A 15,710-nucleotide genomic window follows, 5' to 3' on the forward strand; every position below is an offset into this window, starting at 1 on the left:
TACCCAGTTAAAATGCTACCACCGCTGACCGCTAACAAACTTGTCATTTCATACACTCGCACACAACTAGACGTTTAACAAATTGGGAAGGAGTGATCTACTAACACGTTTTATCAAACCAGAAGAACAGCAAATACAGATTTTTTTTTTTACACCTGCCCCTTGACTGAGTTTTTAATTGTCAAAGTGCACACCTGTCTTCGCTCTCAGAGAATGTGGTATAGCAACAGTGTGTGGTACCTCACAAGGTCATGAACCCTTTCCAACTAACACTATATTTCGTTGCATACAGCAAATATAATAAAACAATCATTCTTTGACTGCATGTGACAGCCTACATTTGGGAAGAGAAGCAACAACTTTACCATCCAAGCCACAGAGCATACATTTCATGAACATGGATTTGTTTAATCCAGAGAAAGACAATAAATGTTGTTTCTGGTGATATGACTGCTGCATTAACAGACACTCTAATACAGAACAACGTCTTAAGACATTACTCAATCTCCATTTACACTTCCTCATTCCAATAGCATGTTTTCTTTGTATCTCTTTTAGGCTGGAGGGGGTTGAACCTCTCAACTCATTAAGTTACACTCCACTCGCCAAACTGGCCTTGTGTTCTGTAACCTAAATGTGGGATACAGTTGTATTTTTAAGCAGGACAATTACCCAAACTGTACATGGCTCTCAAAACAGTGTTGATACTGTAGCTCTGTAACGTCGCAGTTCCACCACTGAGACAGTTTGAATATCGTGGTCCATTACGGTGTCCCAACTAAAGTTTGAGCAAGATGTATTTTTCAAAAACAATATACTGTACATTTGCTTCTCCAACAGTTGTACAATGTTGGTAGAATATTATTCAAAATAATCTACAGCACTGACTTTTGTAGAGAAATATTAAAGGATCTTAGTTTCTCATTAACGTTTAGAGTTGAAAGGGCAGGCCAACACATAAAAACATCCTGCGTGAAACCTGCTTAGTTAAAAAAAAATAGCACCTGCAACTACAACAGGTAGAGAAGATTCCAACACATGTCCAGTACAGGTTTAGAAACAGATTCTGTCTCTCCTCCCAAACAAACCAGGTCCATCGGCCTCAGTGACCCAGTCCTGTGACTTCCATTAAGGCTGACACTGGGAAAGCTGTGTAGCACACACTGCCGCTTTCAGGAACACATTTAATTCAATTACATTTGCAGGGCATCAATTTATTTTCTGCCCTGGAAGCATAATAGAACCATGCCCCATAGTCCTCTTGAGCGGACACATTTGGGGGAATTCAGAGATAAACTTCACAAGGACGACAAGAACGTGAACGGGTGTCCATCTTTACCGCTGTAGTTATAACATCTGAGACAGAGCTGACATGATTCTGTACCCTACAACTTTCCAAATCGTATTGTCTTCTGCATCCCCCTTGAAAAGCATTGGCCAAAGCCAGGAGAGGAGCCGCCCAATATTGATGTTTTTCTCTTTACCAATCAGATGTGAAAAGCAATGTGTGAAAATCTGAAGTAATGTGCAGAAACAAAGATCAGAGTTGTCAAGACTGTGTAAACGATACCTTTAGGTTCATAGTTGCTTCCTTAAATACATAGTTGCTTCCTAAAATACCACACAAATGAATGTTTAAAATTCTACTCTACATTACCGGACACCACAAAATAGGAAAACATTCTCAGAACATATTTAATAAAACTACAACATTTATTTACATGGTTTGACAGCAGATGACATTTGCTTGAGGTTCCTTCAATTCACTGTCTCTTTCATCCACCTCTTTGGGAGAATTTAACATCAGTAGAAAGTACATCCTTCTACCTCTTCAAAGTGTCAGAGAATTTAGGAGATGGACAGCTCCTGCCCATTTTCCACACAGAATGTGAATGCATAGAAGCAGTCTGGAGTTTGAGAGATCCTGTGCGCTATGTAGAAGGAAACGCTGAGTTCACCGGAGGTGGGGTTTAGAAGGCAAGCTTCTTCATGAGCAGATAGACTCTAGAATCCACTTCAAAACCGTGCAGATTGTTGGCGTCACCTTGGAGCCGCATCAGAAGACCTCCGTAAGACACATATGCAGAGCTGAAAGGAGGAAAGGAAAGTTAAAAACAAAAAACGAAGAGTGAACATTAGTGTTAGGTGAGGGCAAGGGTAAAAGTAAGGGAGAAGCAGTAACCTTGGTCAAATGTCCTCTAAGAGCTTTCAACTTGTTTAAAAGGTAAGCTCGGCTCTAAAACATTACATCAACTATTCATATACATTTTGCCCCAGGGGCAGATCTGCTGCAGTAAGATTCATGACGAAACAAATGCCCAGCCTCCTTCTTCTTATCCTCCCACATTCTTAGTAAAACTAGGGTTTAGATTGAAAGATCAGTCACTCACAGACGTGTAGCTGCTTCAGTGGAAGTCTCGTCGCCCTCAATCTTGTATACTTTGCCATACATCACATAGTCAAATTGGTCAGCCCTAACGAGAATTAAAAAAATGATGTACAGGGAAATTTCCACAATATCAAAATCTAATGCAGAATCTCTGCGCGACGGATTTACAATAACATACCTAGATGGCCGTTCATCCTGTGGATTATATTCCCCATCGTCAGGAGTTCCATCTTCATACAGTGTGCTGGCTATTACCAATCTGAACTTGTCGCCTAAGAAAGGGAACCGAACTTAGAGATGAAGCTGACATGCACACAAAACAAAAGGTTTTATCAGGAAACTAGACACACACATCTGTATCACTTACCGAGGTCAACGGGATAGATCTGTATATTTACATCCAGGATGAGGTCCATCTTAAAGGACTCGCTTTCACAGTGCAGACGAGAAACTGAAGAACAGACAAAACCCAAACAAATTAGCCTCTGTAAATGCCTAGAACTAAATACGCGCAGGTGTCTTTTTAAAACAAGTTAATGCCAAATTTCACCTCTGTCAAATTTCATCCCGTCTGGGTCGATGTCTTTCACGTCAAATATGTCCTCAAACAATATACCAGCCATATCGGTTGAAGTCCTGAGACCTAGTCAACAAAATAAAGGGAATGCTGTTACTTTCACACTACAGCATGGTTACAGCATCAGTGCTTTTGGTTGCCATGCACCATGGAACACGTCTGCAAACCGTTAGCTACTTACAACTAGTTCATTATAACAAAAATTTCACACCGATTTGTCAAATTGAGAACTCAGTTATGGTTAGAATAAAACACGGTCAAACTACGGATGCTACCTAGCTATGCTAGTATATTACAATCAAGCCAGAAATAAATCTTGGAGATGGCAACATAATCACTTACCGCAATTGGGTGAATATTGCTCTTAAACGTGTTGTCTTTGTCTATGTACAGTTATTTCAATATCTTTCTTCTAAACAGTTATAAATGAGTACTGAGAAATCGTAAAACACAATGAATGTTATTTCATTCCTGTGGCGGACTGAAATGTACCGCGCCGACAAAATGTGCTCAACCTTTGACATTCGAACTCTGTAGCGAGCAATTTCCTTCCGCAAAGAATCGGAAATGGGTGATTTTTTTTTTTAATACATTTTTCATCCTGAACGAATGTATTATTGTTGATTATGTTGATTATGTTGATGATGTACTACATTGAATAAACGGAAACGTTGGATATATTGGGCGTAATATGAACCTAAACGTTTTCCTTTAAAAACACCAATATATTCTTCTCAGCCCAACTAAAGACGCAACAGTGTAGGAACCATAGATAATAGAACAGAACAGAGACAGCCCACTCGGAGACGTCACCCACTGGACACAAACGCTGACTTCGATCTGCTTATTGCCCCCGCCCCTGATCAGACAAATAGGAGAGAGAGATTTCTATCTCTGCAACATGGTCTCAGGGCACGGATTCGCCCAGCTGGGATAGAAAACGTTTAAGAAATTTTTAACTGTGTACAAATGAGCTGCAGAACTAATTTGATATATTATCTTAGTTGAATGTAAGTTCCATGGCCTTCCACCACAATCTTAATGAATCACTGTTATTTACCAAATATTATTTATAATGTCGTCATGTCTTGTGTTTTGGACATGTACGACATCTGTCTTCCTTTTCCTGTTTCACAACATTTGGTTGCTAGGGGTTCTAAGCGTCTTGTTAGCTAGCGACCAGACTAATGTGCTAATTAGCCGTCTGTATAACTGAGGAAAGCTAAATTCCCATTTTGGCCAGATTTTAGATTAATATTTTTCATGTATACTCGTGCAATGTGAAAGGGGTAAGGCATGGCGCTTACCACATATAATTGGTTGTTTTCATTTAGCAAATTATAGATGGGAACGGAACGTTGTTTACGTAGCTAAAGTGTCTTAATAGATCACTAGCTAGCTAGCTACAGTACAGTAGGTAGCTAGTAACTTTGTTTTCATAATAACGATAATCTTTTTCTGCAATTCCTCAGGCTGTTCGGTGCAACATATACTATGTTGTGTAGTAGTGTATGCCTTTTTTGATAAATATATCTGAATAATCATGATAAAAAAGTAAAATATTGGTATTTCGTAGCAAATAATAGCTACATAGCATCTGTACAGTATATGATTTACTAAGTTTACTAAAGCGTAAATCGAATATATGAGTCGCCTACCGAGCTAGCTGTACTCAAGATTTCTAATTAACAAGCAACCTCGGTAGTGCTCCTGCTTGCTGTTGTTATGCATGCCATGTAGAAAACCAGTCATAAACTCTATTCGAGGCATGTCATTGTTGTGGCTGCGTCATTTCATACTCAAATTTGGTGCAGATAAAAGTGTTGAGCAGATAAAAGAATGCAAAACGTTTTTTTGTGTCTTTTAGCCAGAGAATAGTGTTCTCATGAGTTCCAGAGAAACACATGTTGTGGAGATGGGGGACATCTTGGCCAATGAAGCTGATCTTCTTGGGATGATCAAAGAGGTTTGTAAAAGGAAGGCCACTAAACCATCTTACCATGCAAAACATGTATTTGTCACAAGTCAAATGTGCTTTCTGTAACAAACCATGCCAAAATGCTCCACCGTGTCATTCTAATGTAGTTGTTCTAAAGTCTGATTAAACTTTTTTGTAGCGGTAATATAGCATTAGAAACATAAATATATGGAGTCTTTGTTGTTATCTAAATTGAGCACTGTGACATCTTTCTCTCTTTTTGACCAGTATCTAAAGTTTGGTGAATTTGATGACACGGTCCATCAGTTTGAGAAGGAGTGTAAAGACAAGGGGAAACTTATTCCAAAATCCAGAGGCAACCGCCTGCGGGATTCTAAAACATTAATTATCCAGGTGAATGGTCATTGATGGAAATATCTGGCATCCATTATAGACATTTAAAATTGTGTACTAAAGGGCTGCCTGACCCTGTTCCTGGAGATCTACTGTCCTCTAGGTTTTTGTTTCAACGCCATTTGTTACTTACCTGATTTAGCATTTTATTCAGCTAATTATTAGAATCCGGTGTCCTAAATTAAAGTAAGAGAGAACCTACAGGATAGTAGATCTCTGGGATTACAAGGTTGGGCAGCTCTGGTGTACAAATCTCAAAAAAGCAGATATCCCATTCGGAAGTGTGATGACTGGACCAGTTGCCATCTTTTCTGTATCTCTACAGAAGGACCTGTTGAGCTCATTTGATGACGGGGACTTCAAGGTCTTCTTTGAGCTGTGGGAAGAGTACATCCCCGCAGAGGTCAGGGACTCTGACCCCCAGACCCAGAAATTGGAGTTTTACCTCCACATCCACTTCACCATCTTTCCCCTGAAAATCCACTTGGGTGGACCTGTACGTATAACACACCAAATGCTGTTCTGAAGCACTCCAGCAGGCAGATTCATTCCGTTGATCAAACTGTCTTTGTCTTGAATTCCAGATCTTGGTTCAGGTAGTATTTTGTTTGCTTTGAAATAGAACGTACAAGGATATAAAAGACAGTACATTGTAGGTAAACCCAGATCTAGTCCATGCAATGTTATGTCTCGACAGTGTTGCCTCTATTTCCGAGTTACTGTTTAAGTGTTGCTTGTTTTACTTAATCCGCTTGCTCTGTTTCATGTTAAATGTGTCAAATCAACTCCAGCCAGCAGGTGGCCTCATTGTGCCATGCAGCCATTCTGCAATCTATCCAAATTGGTTATAAGCAGTCCACACCATTCCTAATTTCAAGTAAACTAAAACAATTTAGATCTTTTGGACTGCCATTGTATAATCTATGACATTTGTGAAGCACAGATAGGAATATGTTAATTATTTAGCATAAATAATGAAATACATTTGGTCACCTGTTCAATAACGTAATAAACTATAAATCCAGTGCAACAATGTAATTAACTGAGTGGGATTCTACCCTCCAATATCTACATTGTTTCTAGCTCTGTCTGGAAAAGCCCGCTACATATTTATTTAGGTTTCCCTGAACGGGGCAGTACATTAGATCCGACCCAATGCAGCGGCCTGGGGGAGGGGGCTGTTTACCCCCCGGCGGCTCTCTACCCAAGGCCACATTGCCCCTGAAATGTAATTAACATGCAAACGCATCCGATCAGTCATTTAGTGTGAGGGTGTTTGTCTCTTAGGAGCAGACAGACCGTGACGGGAGGATCACCCACTTTAAGCAGTACCTGGAGACCCGGGGCGCCACGCTCAGCCAGACCACGGAGTTCCTGCCCTACTATGCCCTGCCATTCGTGCCCAGCCCCGCGGTGCACCCCTCCTTCAGAGATCTCTTCCAGGTGCCACGCTGTCCTCCTTCCCCCTTAACGTCTAGCACCGTTGTGTCTGAACGCGGTACCGTTGGTCACGACGCCTGAACGAGTGACCGTGTTGCTCTTGCCTGCTAACCCACGTTGTGCTGTTCTCAGGACACCTGGGTGCCGGAGGTCAGGCGGAAGCTGGAGGCGTTTCTCTCCGCCACGCTGAAAGTCACCAACGCGCCGAGGCTGCTGCTGTTATACGTATCCTTGTGACCAGGGTGCTTGAATGGGACCCATGTTAACTTTTAATTAGTGAATGTCTGTGGTCTATGAAGAGTGTTTTGGGTGCAGCGTTAAGTACATGTGATGAATATCAAATCAGCCTCTTTTATATAGCAAAAGTTAAAATGCATTCCACGGTGCTTTAGTAAAAAGAGAAGTGTTAAAATGGAATGGTTCCTACAAAAAAAACCACAATGTAATAAAATGTGAGCATTTCCCGGAAATCATTCTAAAACAAACACTGACACCTAAATGCTGCAAAATAGTTTTCTTGAAAAGGGAAAATAAATAAAATATACCTGTATGGCTAAGATCACTAAAAAGCATAACTTAAAAGGTAATCTTTCAAAACGGTCACGTTTCTGTGGTGCACAGATTGTCCACCACCCCTCTAGAAGGACACAACCCGCGTAGCTGAGAGGGGCCTCACCAAACAATATGGTCCATACATTTGGACCGACTGAAAGGCCAGAGGCTCTGAGGGAACAACATTTCATCTGGTGGTGTTCATGCCTGCAAACACCCAGCTGTCTGAAACTGCCACGGCGTTGCATATTCAAACAGCCTTATGGGTACCGTGCTCGTCTATGCAGCCAGTGCAGTAAAGCAACAATAAAATGAGTTGAATTTAATTGAGTTAATTTAAATAGAAAGCACGCACATCCTAAATCATAATGGTTAGTAGACGGATGGCCAAGGAGTTCATGGCTTAAGTGAGGTTAAAGTTCAGAGGTGGTCAAAGGCAGCAGGCAGTGCGTTGTCGTCACGGTTGCTCAACCATCGAGGCAGCAAGTTGGTGTTTTGTAAGGCTCTATTTGAACCTTGCCAACTAGCTAGTGGCCAGCTTTCCTGGTCTCTCTGTATTCAGAGGGCACTTCAACGTCCTTAGTTACCAAGATGGCTTAGAAAGTCACACGTCAGAGAGTTCCAAGTCAAAGTCCTGTAGTATATTTTAAGGCTTGCAGCCTCCACAAGCCTTAGGCCAGGAAATGGAACCGATTTTCATGTTTAAAGCCAGGCTATTTTCAAACTTAAACTATCATTTACAGAAACCCCTTCTGACCTGTGAAATGGGTGAAGGGTTAGCCTTATACTAATTATTCATAACTACTGCGCGTTCTGCACACCTGCTCTTCAGTCTTACCTCCCTTGGAGACATGCTTAAATAGTCTTCAATGTCTTATTCTATTCTACTGACACATTTATTTGATCCTTATTTTATCCTTTATTATTTTATATTACTTTTTGCATGGTTGAGGAGGTACATGGAAGAATGCAATTCTTTGTAAGTTGTTCTGTGTGGATAGAACTAATACAACTTCTGACTAGAAAGAAGATGAGGTTTAACCTGTAGATAGAACTAATACAGCTTTGTTTTCTGTCCAGCTGTCAGTTATGATGACCTAAAGGATGACTTTGGAGATCTGTTAGGGATGCTTGATAATGACCCGCGTTAGTGTTGACATATGGATTAGAGTTTGTGTTGTTTCTTAACGTCAGTGTTACGCAGAAGGGCGGCGGAAGTTGTTCCAAAGGTGACTGTTCTATTGTCATTCTGTTTTCACAACTTAACCTGCGTTTGTGTAAAATTTGCACAGCTGACACTGATTGAGCCCTGGGTTATTTGCACCAGCTGTGAGCGTGTTTAAACTGAGCCTGAATTATTAAGTGAAGAGCTCACTCCATTTGGAATGAAACTTCACTGAAACCAAAAGGGTTAAAGTTTTAGCTAGCTTACTGAACTAGCAAGCTAGCCAATTGACCATCTGGTAACCGTGTTATGTGGTGTTGATTGTCTACAAGGTTATCCATGCTAGCCAATCGACCGTCTGGTATCCATGTTATTAATTGTTGATTGGCTTTAAGGATATCCATGCTAGCCAATCGACCATCTGGTAACCATGTTATGCAGTGTTGATTGTCTACAAGGTTATCCATGCTAGCCAATCGACCGTCTGGTATCCATGTTGATTGGCTACAAGGTTATCCATGCTGTGTTTCTGCTGGCCACCAGTCTATTTATCTTGGTCTCCTTGACTTGAATGGGGACCCTCATTCTAGTCGTTTTAATTATTTTGGTGCTACAGTATTGCTAGGTGTGTGTGTGTGTGTGTGAGTTTGTTGGTTTGATTTTATCTTTGTGTGTGTGTGTGTGTGTGTGTTGTGCAGACACCATGCAACAGTTGCAGCTTCAGCTCGCAGAGGCAGAGAGGAGAGCCAGCTACTACATGAGGAGGTTCGGTAAGATGCAGGCTGACCACCACAGACTCATAGACGTCACAGCCGAGCTAGTGGATTCTCTGGAGGACACCGTCAGAGGGAAAATGGTATTTCCTGCCTGCCGCCTCACCAGCGCTCTGTTCCAACACACACACAACCAGGCGGGGTGTCATGGCGCTGTTGTTTTTGCAGGTCTCCCCGGAGTACCTCCAGAGCGTGTGTCTACGCCTGTTCAGTAACCACCTGAGACAGAGTTCAGTGCAGAGTGTCGACTTCACCAGGCCTGGCACCGTGAGTGACAACACTCCATTTCCCATGAGCACCGCAGGGCCTTTTAAGTTCATTGTCAGATACTTTGTGTGCTTTTTGTAGTAACCATATGTTGCATAGCATTGTGTAGCTAGAACTAATTTCATCATCCTCTCGTGTCAAATAGGGCCTAATGGGAACTCAGTGGGGACTAAATGGGGACAACACCCAGTGTAAAACTGTGTTCTGTGGGTGAGCCACAGTTTTCGATGTACATTGGCACTCCTCTTTCTAAGAAGTTCTGCGTGGGTTTCTGAAGGACGTCACCCCGCCAGAATACACATAGGCACACCCCACTTACTGCTCCAAATGGTTAAAGCCTTTTGTATAAAACAATATACTTTACATAGCATACTGTCCTGTGATTGGCCGATAGAAAAGTTGTATGTCATAGAATTGCTACTTCTATTGATGACTCAACCAGAGACCCACACTGCACCCAAAGGTCAAACCGGTACGTACCCACTTCACCCAAAGGTCAAACCGGTACTTACCCACTTCACCCAAAGATCAAACCGGTACGTACCCACTTCACCCAAAGGTCAAACCGGTACGTACCCACTTCACCCAAAGGTCAAAGCGTCTGCCTCTGGCCTGCCTGCTATTGAATTTAAAAATGACATAGCAATTAAAGTTCAGTTAGATATTGTACAGTTTTGATCTGCGAACAAAATCTGAAAACTCGGAAAGTCAAGAAAGAGGAAGAATGTCTTTATTAGCGTGGTAATTCATGATGTACATTTGTGTAGATGTTACAGCATTCTCAATGAGAAAAGGGTTAACACAGTCTTTTAATACAGAGGAGGCGGTCTAGACAATGGTTATTTGCCCAACCAGTGGTCCTCGGACCCTCATACAGTCTGTACATCATCCAATCACGTGTATTCTTTATTTCTCCCTTATATGGTGTTGTAAAGTGTCCTCTCAGTCTGTCCATGGGTCTTATTACCGTCATATGTAGGTGTTTGGTAATTTGGTCATTTTTTAAGATAATGTGTGTGTCTGTTTTAAACAAAAAATCTTAGTTTGGGGATTTCGAAACCCGCCTTGTCAATATCCGTGTTTTCTACTTGGTCCTGTTCACGCCCCTGGTGGGATCTTTGGTTTGAACTGGCGTGTCCGTAAGCTTTAATTGTGTCTGTGTGTGTCCGTAAGCTTTAATTGAACACTACGTTTCTTTTTGTGTGTGTCTCTTTGTGCGTGACTCTCTGTCCATAAAGGGTTACTACTCTATGAGTCCTTATGATGACGGATATGTAAGTTTTGCATCCTTCTTCTGTCGTCCCGTCTTCTCTTGTGTTGCTCGTGCCTTGCCCCTGTGCTCCTTCCCTCCTCTCTCCCTTTCTTCCCCTCCTTTCTTCCCTCTCTCTTTCACACTCCCCACCTCCCTCTCTCCTATAATGTAACTCCTTTGTAACTCCTCCACAGCCCCGTGTCTGGTCTAGTCATTTCCATTAGGTTACCTTAGTGTTGGGCTGTATGTCTTCGTAAGGAGGGTCACCTTTGTCTGCTAAGGACAGAGCTTGTTTGGTGGTTGCCCTTATCGCAGTGGCCATCGACGTCATTAAGCATTCACCTGTTCCCCGTTCGTAGTTTGCCGTCATCTAGTTTCTAGGTTGGCTCTACCTTTAGGAGTGGAAGGAACTTGTGTATGTGTGACACAGATGCTCCCATTAATCCCATTTAACCCCATCTTTTAAGCATTTTTTGCCTTCATCACCTCACAGGAGAGGGTCGATTAGCTAAGAAATGATACATTATATAAATCAAAATGCCAAAAGAAAGCAGAAGATTGAAGTACAGTCTTGAGTTAATTCCACGTTTGACGACCGAGAGCCTTGCAGGTATTAAAAATAATTAAAAAAAAATATGAAAATAATTTGCCAGACAAAGTATCTGTGGTTTAAATCTGTTGTATAGTTCCAGTAAGGGGCAGCCTTTTCATAAGCCACACACAGAATGGCTGTGTTCTCTTTTGGAATACAACACCATAAGGCTTCTGTAATTATTGTAATTATCATAGCTTTACCCCCAATTTACAGCTGGATGGCTCTCATTCACTATACCTAGAAACCGAAACTCACATAGTCATCTGACCTGGATTGTATTGGGAAAACAACAGACTTATCACACATTAAGCCCAATGATGGGCAACTGCTCTATGAGTCGTCCCCAGAAAGATGTCATAGTCAAGAAGTTGGCATTTTCTGTAAACTGTGGAGTTTGATTCCATCGCCTGAAATATTATTTTAGTTAAACTATTAAAGGCTTTTGCGTGTTTAATGCTTGAAAGAGAACTTTCAACAGACAATGGCTTTTATCCTATGGACTTTAAGATGAAATAAATTGAGTGTTAGTCATTTCAGAAGACTCCTAGTACCTACATTGTCCAACTTATTTTGATTGCTCTGGCCTGAAGATCTGTTTCCTTTTAGCTTGGCTTAGGGCCAACTAAACTAACACAGGTCAAGTCAGTGTCCCGTTTGCAGGAAACCTGTCACATTAAGATCCCTGTCAAATGGACAGCATGACATGCAAACCTGCTCTGAGGGAACAGACGTCATTAGAAAGCTAGACCCAAAGACAACTCCCTGTATCAAATTCCATCTATGACAAAAATGTCCCTCAAGTCTCTGAGGACATGGGAAAACTCCCCCAACCTATTCCTCAGGCTTATCGTCCAGTTTTGAGATTGGTTTACATTTGGAAATCTCAAATGTCCCCCGCCCCTCCGCAATTATACACACACACACACACACACACACACACACACACACACACACATGCGTGCGCAGAATAAAAGAAACCTCAGCAGACAACATTTTGCACGTTCCGTCTATCTTTTCCAAAGGTCAGGCTACAGGACGGGCTCAACAGTGAAACACTGAACAGTGTAGGTTTCCCCTCACTAACGCCCCTTTTGGTTCTTCTCACTCATCGGAATGGGCATGTGAGTCATTGCATGGGCACTGTTGACATCGGTAACGCCAGGGGATTCTGCATGTGATCGAACCGTAACCTGCACGAATGACCCCCCCCCCCCATTCCCCCGCCCACCCTGTAGTTCAGCTAACCCCCGTTCATCTAGGGCAGACGAGGAAACTCGGGTGAGTATGGGCCAGCTGAGTGGGAGCAAATCTCTTCTTTCCTACGTCAAAAGATAACCAGGAGAAGCAGAAAGTCAACGCGCTGAAAGTGTCGGTGGTGTCAAGTTGTTTTGTAACAGAGAGACTGTTTTTCTGTGCCCTAGGCTTCCTCGATGCTGCGGGCGTCTACTGCACCACTGTGAGTTCCCCCTGGGTTCTCCTGTAGAACCAGCTTGGCATAAAGGCAGCACCTACAGAATTATACCCCGTAGCTTCTAGACATTATAGCAAGGTCCATGTGACCGAAACGTTGCCATTAAAAATGTTGAAAATTGCACACGTTGTGAAGGAGTTTTTTCTTAATGAACTCCTCCCACCGTGTCAGGTCATTGTCTCTGTGTTTAAAGGCACATCTCAGCAGGTCATCCAGGTGTGTTGGGGGGGGGATTTCTTTCATTTTGTTTTATGTTTCAAGCAAAAGGGCCAGTAACAATAAACATTTAATTCCATAATATAAGCTGCTGTTAGTTGTAGTGTTGCCTTTGTTCTATAAGAACAGTTAACTACAGCAGGTTGTTAATTGAAACACTTGATTCTCCCAAGTAGGAGGCCTCAGGAGGTTCCCCTGCTCCCCTCTTTGGACTACGACAAGCTGAAGAGAGACCTGCTGGGCGGGTCGGACCGCCTCAAGGCCCTGCTGCTGCAGGCCCTGCGCTGGGTGGGTTATTCAGACTGGACCTGCCGACACCCAACACCACCGTGTGGCATGTGTCTTCTTGTGTGTGAGCGTGTGTGCAGGTTTTACCGATAGTGAGGACATTTAGCGGGTGGTCACTTTGAAAGAATAAGCGTTATCAGAATATGGTTTGGGTTATAATTAGGGTTACGTTAACACTTTATCGCTTATGTTAAGGAGTTAGGTTTAGGTCTTGGCGTTTTGAGGGTTAAGTTTAGGGTTTGTTTGCTGGGAGCCTTGTTAGAGTGTCGTGTGTGTGTTCTTGTCTCCAGAGGCTGACCCGTTCTCTGCACGGTGAACAGAGGGACACTGTACTGCAAGCCTACATCAGCAATGACCTCCTGGATCTCCACAGCGCCCAGCAGGTTGGCTCAGATTCCCAACCCAGGGGTAGTTGCAAAGCTGATCCTAGATCTGTACCTAAGGGAGGGCCCAGGTCTCCCAGGATTTAGTTTGACTGTAAGAGATATTATCTGTGAGATAACTTCTTTAAAGATGCAGTCCGGGCCTTTTGCCAATAACAACATGTTCTGGGCTGGATGTGTAATATATTGTATATGTGTGCATGATGGAAAAAGTTGCACGTGAATTATTTTGATGTCACTGGACACATGCTGTATCTGCACATGCGTGATGTCCTACACAATTTTTGGGGACTCGTTTGTTGCACTATTGCAACCAGTGGCCAAAACTCCCAGGATGTGTCTTTAAGGCCAGCCTTTTCCCCACCCAATCACTCCCACTGAGGTAATTAAAGCATTGGTGGGCACTCTCTTGGTGAATAGTGAGTATTGCAGCGCCCGACCGGAAAGCTCAGTGGGTTGTTCCTACCAGAACCCAGACCCGGTGTTCCTGTGGCTGGCGGAGGGACAGCATCAACAGATGTTAGGCCTCGGTATCAAAGGATGGCCCGTTCTTTGTATAACATATCAATCAGGGGTTTTCCCATTAAGGATCTGACCTAGAACATGTTTTGCAGAAAACCATGCTTCGCTTGACAAGGTTGAAGAATGAGATTGTCAGGCAATATATGGCGCGGCTTATCAACGCCTTGGCATCTCTCTCAGAAGGTAAGTAAAATGGCCATTAATGACTGAGCGTACACCGTTCTGGACACCACTGTTCATATGTAAGGCACATCAGGGCGCTACGATGCAGCAATTCTACTTGCACATGTATTGAATTTTTATTTTGCAACCTTAAATTTAGTGTGTCCAACAGATTCTTTCTGTAAAAGCTGAAAATCTTCTCATTTAGACCTATATTTGTTTGTGTGTACATAAAGTACAGTTTTATTTCCAGAAAATATTAGAACAGAGCCCTTAACGTATTGTTAATTATTAGGTCCGTGCTTCTGAAGCTTTGCCTAACCAAGGCTGTAATATCTTGTACGTCAGATGACGTCCCTGAGCATTGCTTCACGTTCTTGTGTCTCTTTCGCTCTTCTCATGATCACAAAAGGATAACTTAATAAAATTGCTGGCTGTTTGCACCATACCTTAGATGTGGGTTATCAGAGATCATTGAGTCTGTGGTCTCTGGTTCCCATGGCAGTGACCCCCTGGTTGTGTGTGTGGTTTTCCAGGTCGTGCGTACCTGTCCCAGGTCCCCTCCGTGTTGTTGGTGCTCCTGGAGTCCCTGAAAACAGAGGAGAAGGACTCTTTGAGCAGAGAGAACGTGCTGGGGGCCCTGCAGAAACTCAGTCTCAGGTAAACAAACACAGCCCCAAACAACATGGGCCACGTGTTGGTGGCGTTGTGAGGCATTTCATTAAGCCGGTCTGGAGGTGTGGTCCTAGGTTTGGGGTTGATAACTGGCCTGCGCCCCAGGGCTTTATGGCAGTGGTTCCCAACCAGGGGTGCTACGACCCCTGGGGGTACTTGGCCTCTCCACAGGGGGTACTTGAAAACACTCACGACACCATAGACTTACTAGTGAAATGAACATGAGGGGGTACTTCAGGGGTACTGAAAGCAGTGCAAAAACATTTTGGGGGTACAGTAACTGAAAAAGGTGGGGAGACACTGGTCTATGGCATAGGTCTTCAACCCTTTCCTGGGGCCATCTCAGTTTAGTTTGGTCTATGGTCACAGCTAAGGGTGAGTGCCTAGACTGCTGATGCTCTTAGCTGTGCTTTACTGGCTAAATACCGGAAACCTCTTAGGTACTTTTTATTGCTATTACAAACCAGTTACCGACCCAGTTACAACAGTGAAAAATAACATTACAAACCAGTTACCGACCCAGTTACAACAGTGAAAAATAACATTACAAACCAGTTACCGACCCAGTTACAACAGTGAAAAATAACATTACAAACCAGTTACCGACCCAGTTAGAACAGTGAAAAATAACATTACAAACCAGTTACCGAC

The 15,710-nt window shown here is 42.8% G+C and overlaps 2 protein-coding genes across 8 annotated transcripts in view; one reads left to right on the forward strand and one right to left on the reverse strand.

The window, feature by feature from the left end:
- Positions 1–1,677: 1,677 nt before the first annotated feature.
- On the reverse strand, positions 1,678–3,467 carry polr2h (info polymerase (RNA) II (DNA directed) polypeptide H). Its single transcript, NM_001303889.1, is given in 6 exon segments — positions 1,678–2,088; positions 2,391–2,474; positions 2,568–2,661; positions 2,757–2,840; positions 2,940–3,032; positions 3,309–3,467. Coding segments are annotated over 5 exon segments (453 nt in total). The 5' UTR covers positions 3,013–3,032; positions 3,309–3,467; the 3' UTR covers positions 1,678–1,970.
- A 283-nt stretch (positions 3,468–3,750) lies between these two features.
- The window catches only part of LOC105026919 (lisH domain-containing protein ARMC9), a 39,134-nt gene continuing 27,174 nt past the window's right edge, over positions 3,751–15,710 (forward strand). For 3 of the 7 annotated variants that reach the window (XR_002197094.2, XM_010898722.3, XM_013135046.4), the window contains exons 1-15: positions 4,119–4,255; positions 4,834–4,932; positions 5,173–5,298; positions 5,624–5,794; positions 6,586–6,741; positions 6,871–6,963; positions 8,495–8,519; positions 9,154–9,311; positions 9,397–9,495; positions 10,734–10,769; positions 12,764–12,798; positions 13,203–13,317; positions 13,608–13,700; positions 14,315–14,405; positions 14,921–15,044. Coding sequence is in view for 6 of the 7 variants with exons in the window: in XM_010898722.3 (XP_010897024.1) it covers positions 4,852–4,932; positions 5,173–5,298; positions 5,624–5,794; positions 6,586–6,741; positions 6,871–6,963; positions 8,495–8,519; positions 9,154–9,311; positions 9,397–9,495; positions 10,734–10,769; positions 12,764–12,798; positions 13,203–13,317; positions 13,608–13,700; positions 14,315–14,405; positions 14,921–15,044 (1,403 nt within the window). In the remaining variant the exon portion in view is untranslated. Of the gene's footprint in view, positions 3,977–4,118; positions 4,256–4,833; positions 4,933–5,172; positions 5,299–5,623; positions 5,795–6,585; positions 6,742–6,870; positions 6,964–8,494; positions 8,520–9,153; positions 9,312–9,396; positions 9,496–10,733; positions 10,770–12,763; positions 12,799–13,202; positions 13,318–13,607; positions 13,701–14,314; positions 14,406–14,920; positions 15,045–15,710 lie in introns of those variants that run through there. The other 4 variants (XM_010898718.4, XM_020049164.3, XM_010898720.4 and 1 more) reach the window with 4 other exon arrangements.

This window comes from Esox lucius, chromosome 8 (genome assembly GCF_011004845.1).
Source record: "Esox lucius isolate fEsoLuc1 chromosome 8, fEsoLuc1.pri, whole genome shotgun sequence".
Lineage (NCBI taxonomy): Eukaryota > Metazoa > Chordata > Actinopteri > Esociformes > Esocidae > Esox > Esox lucius.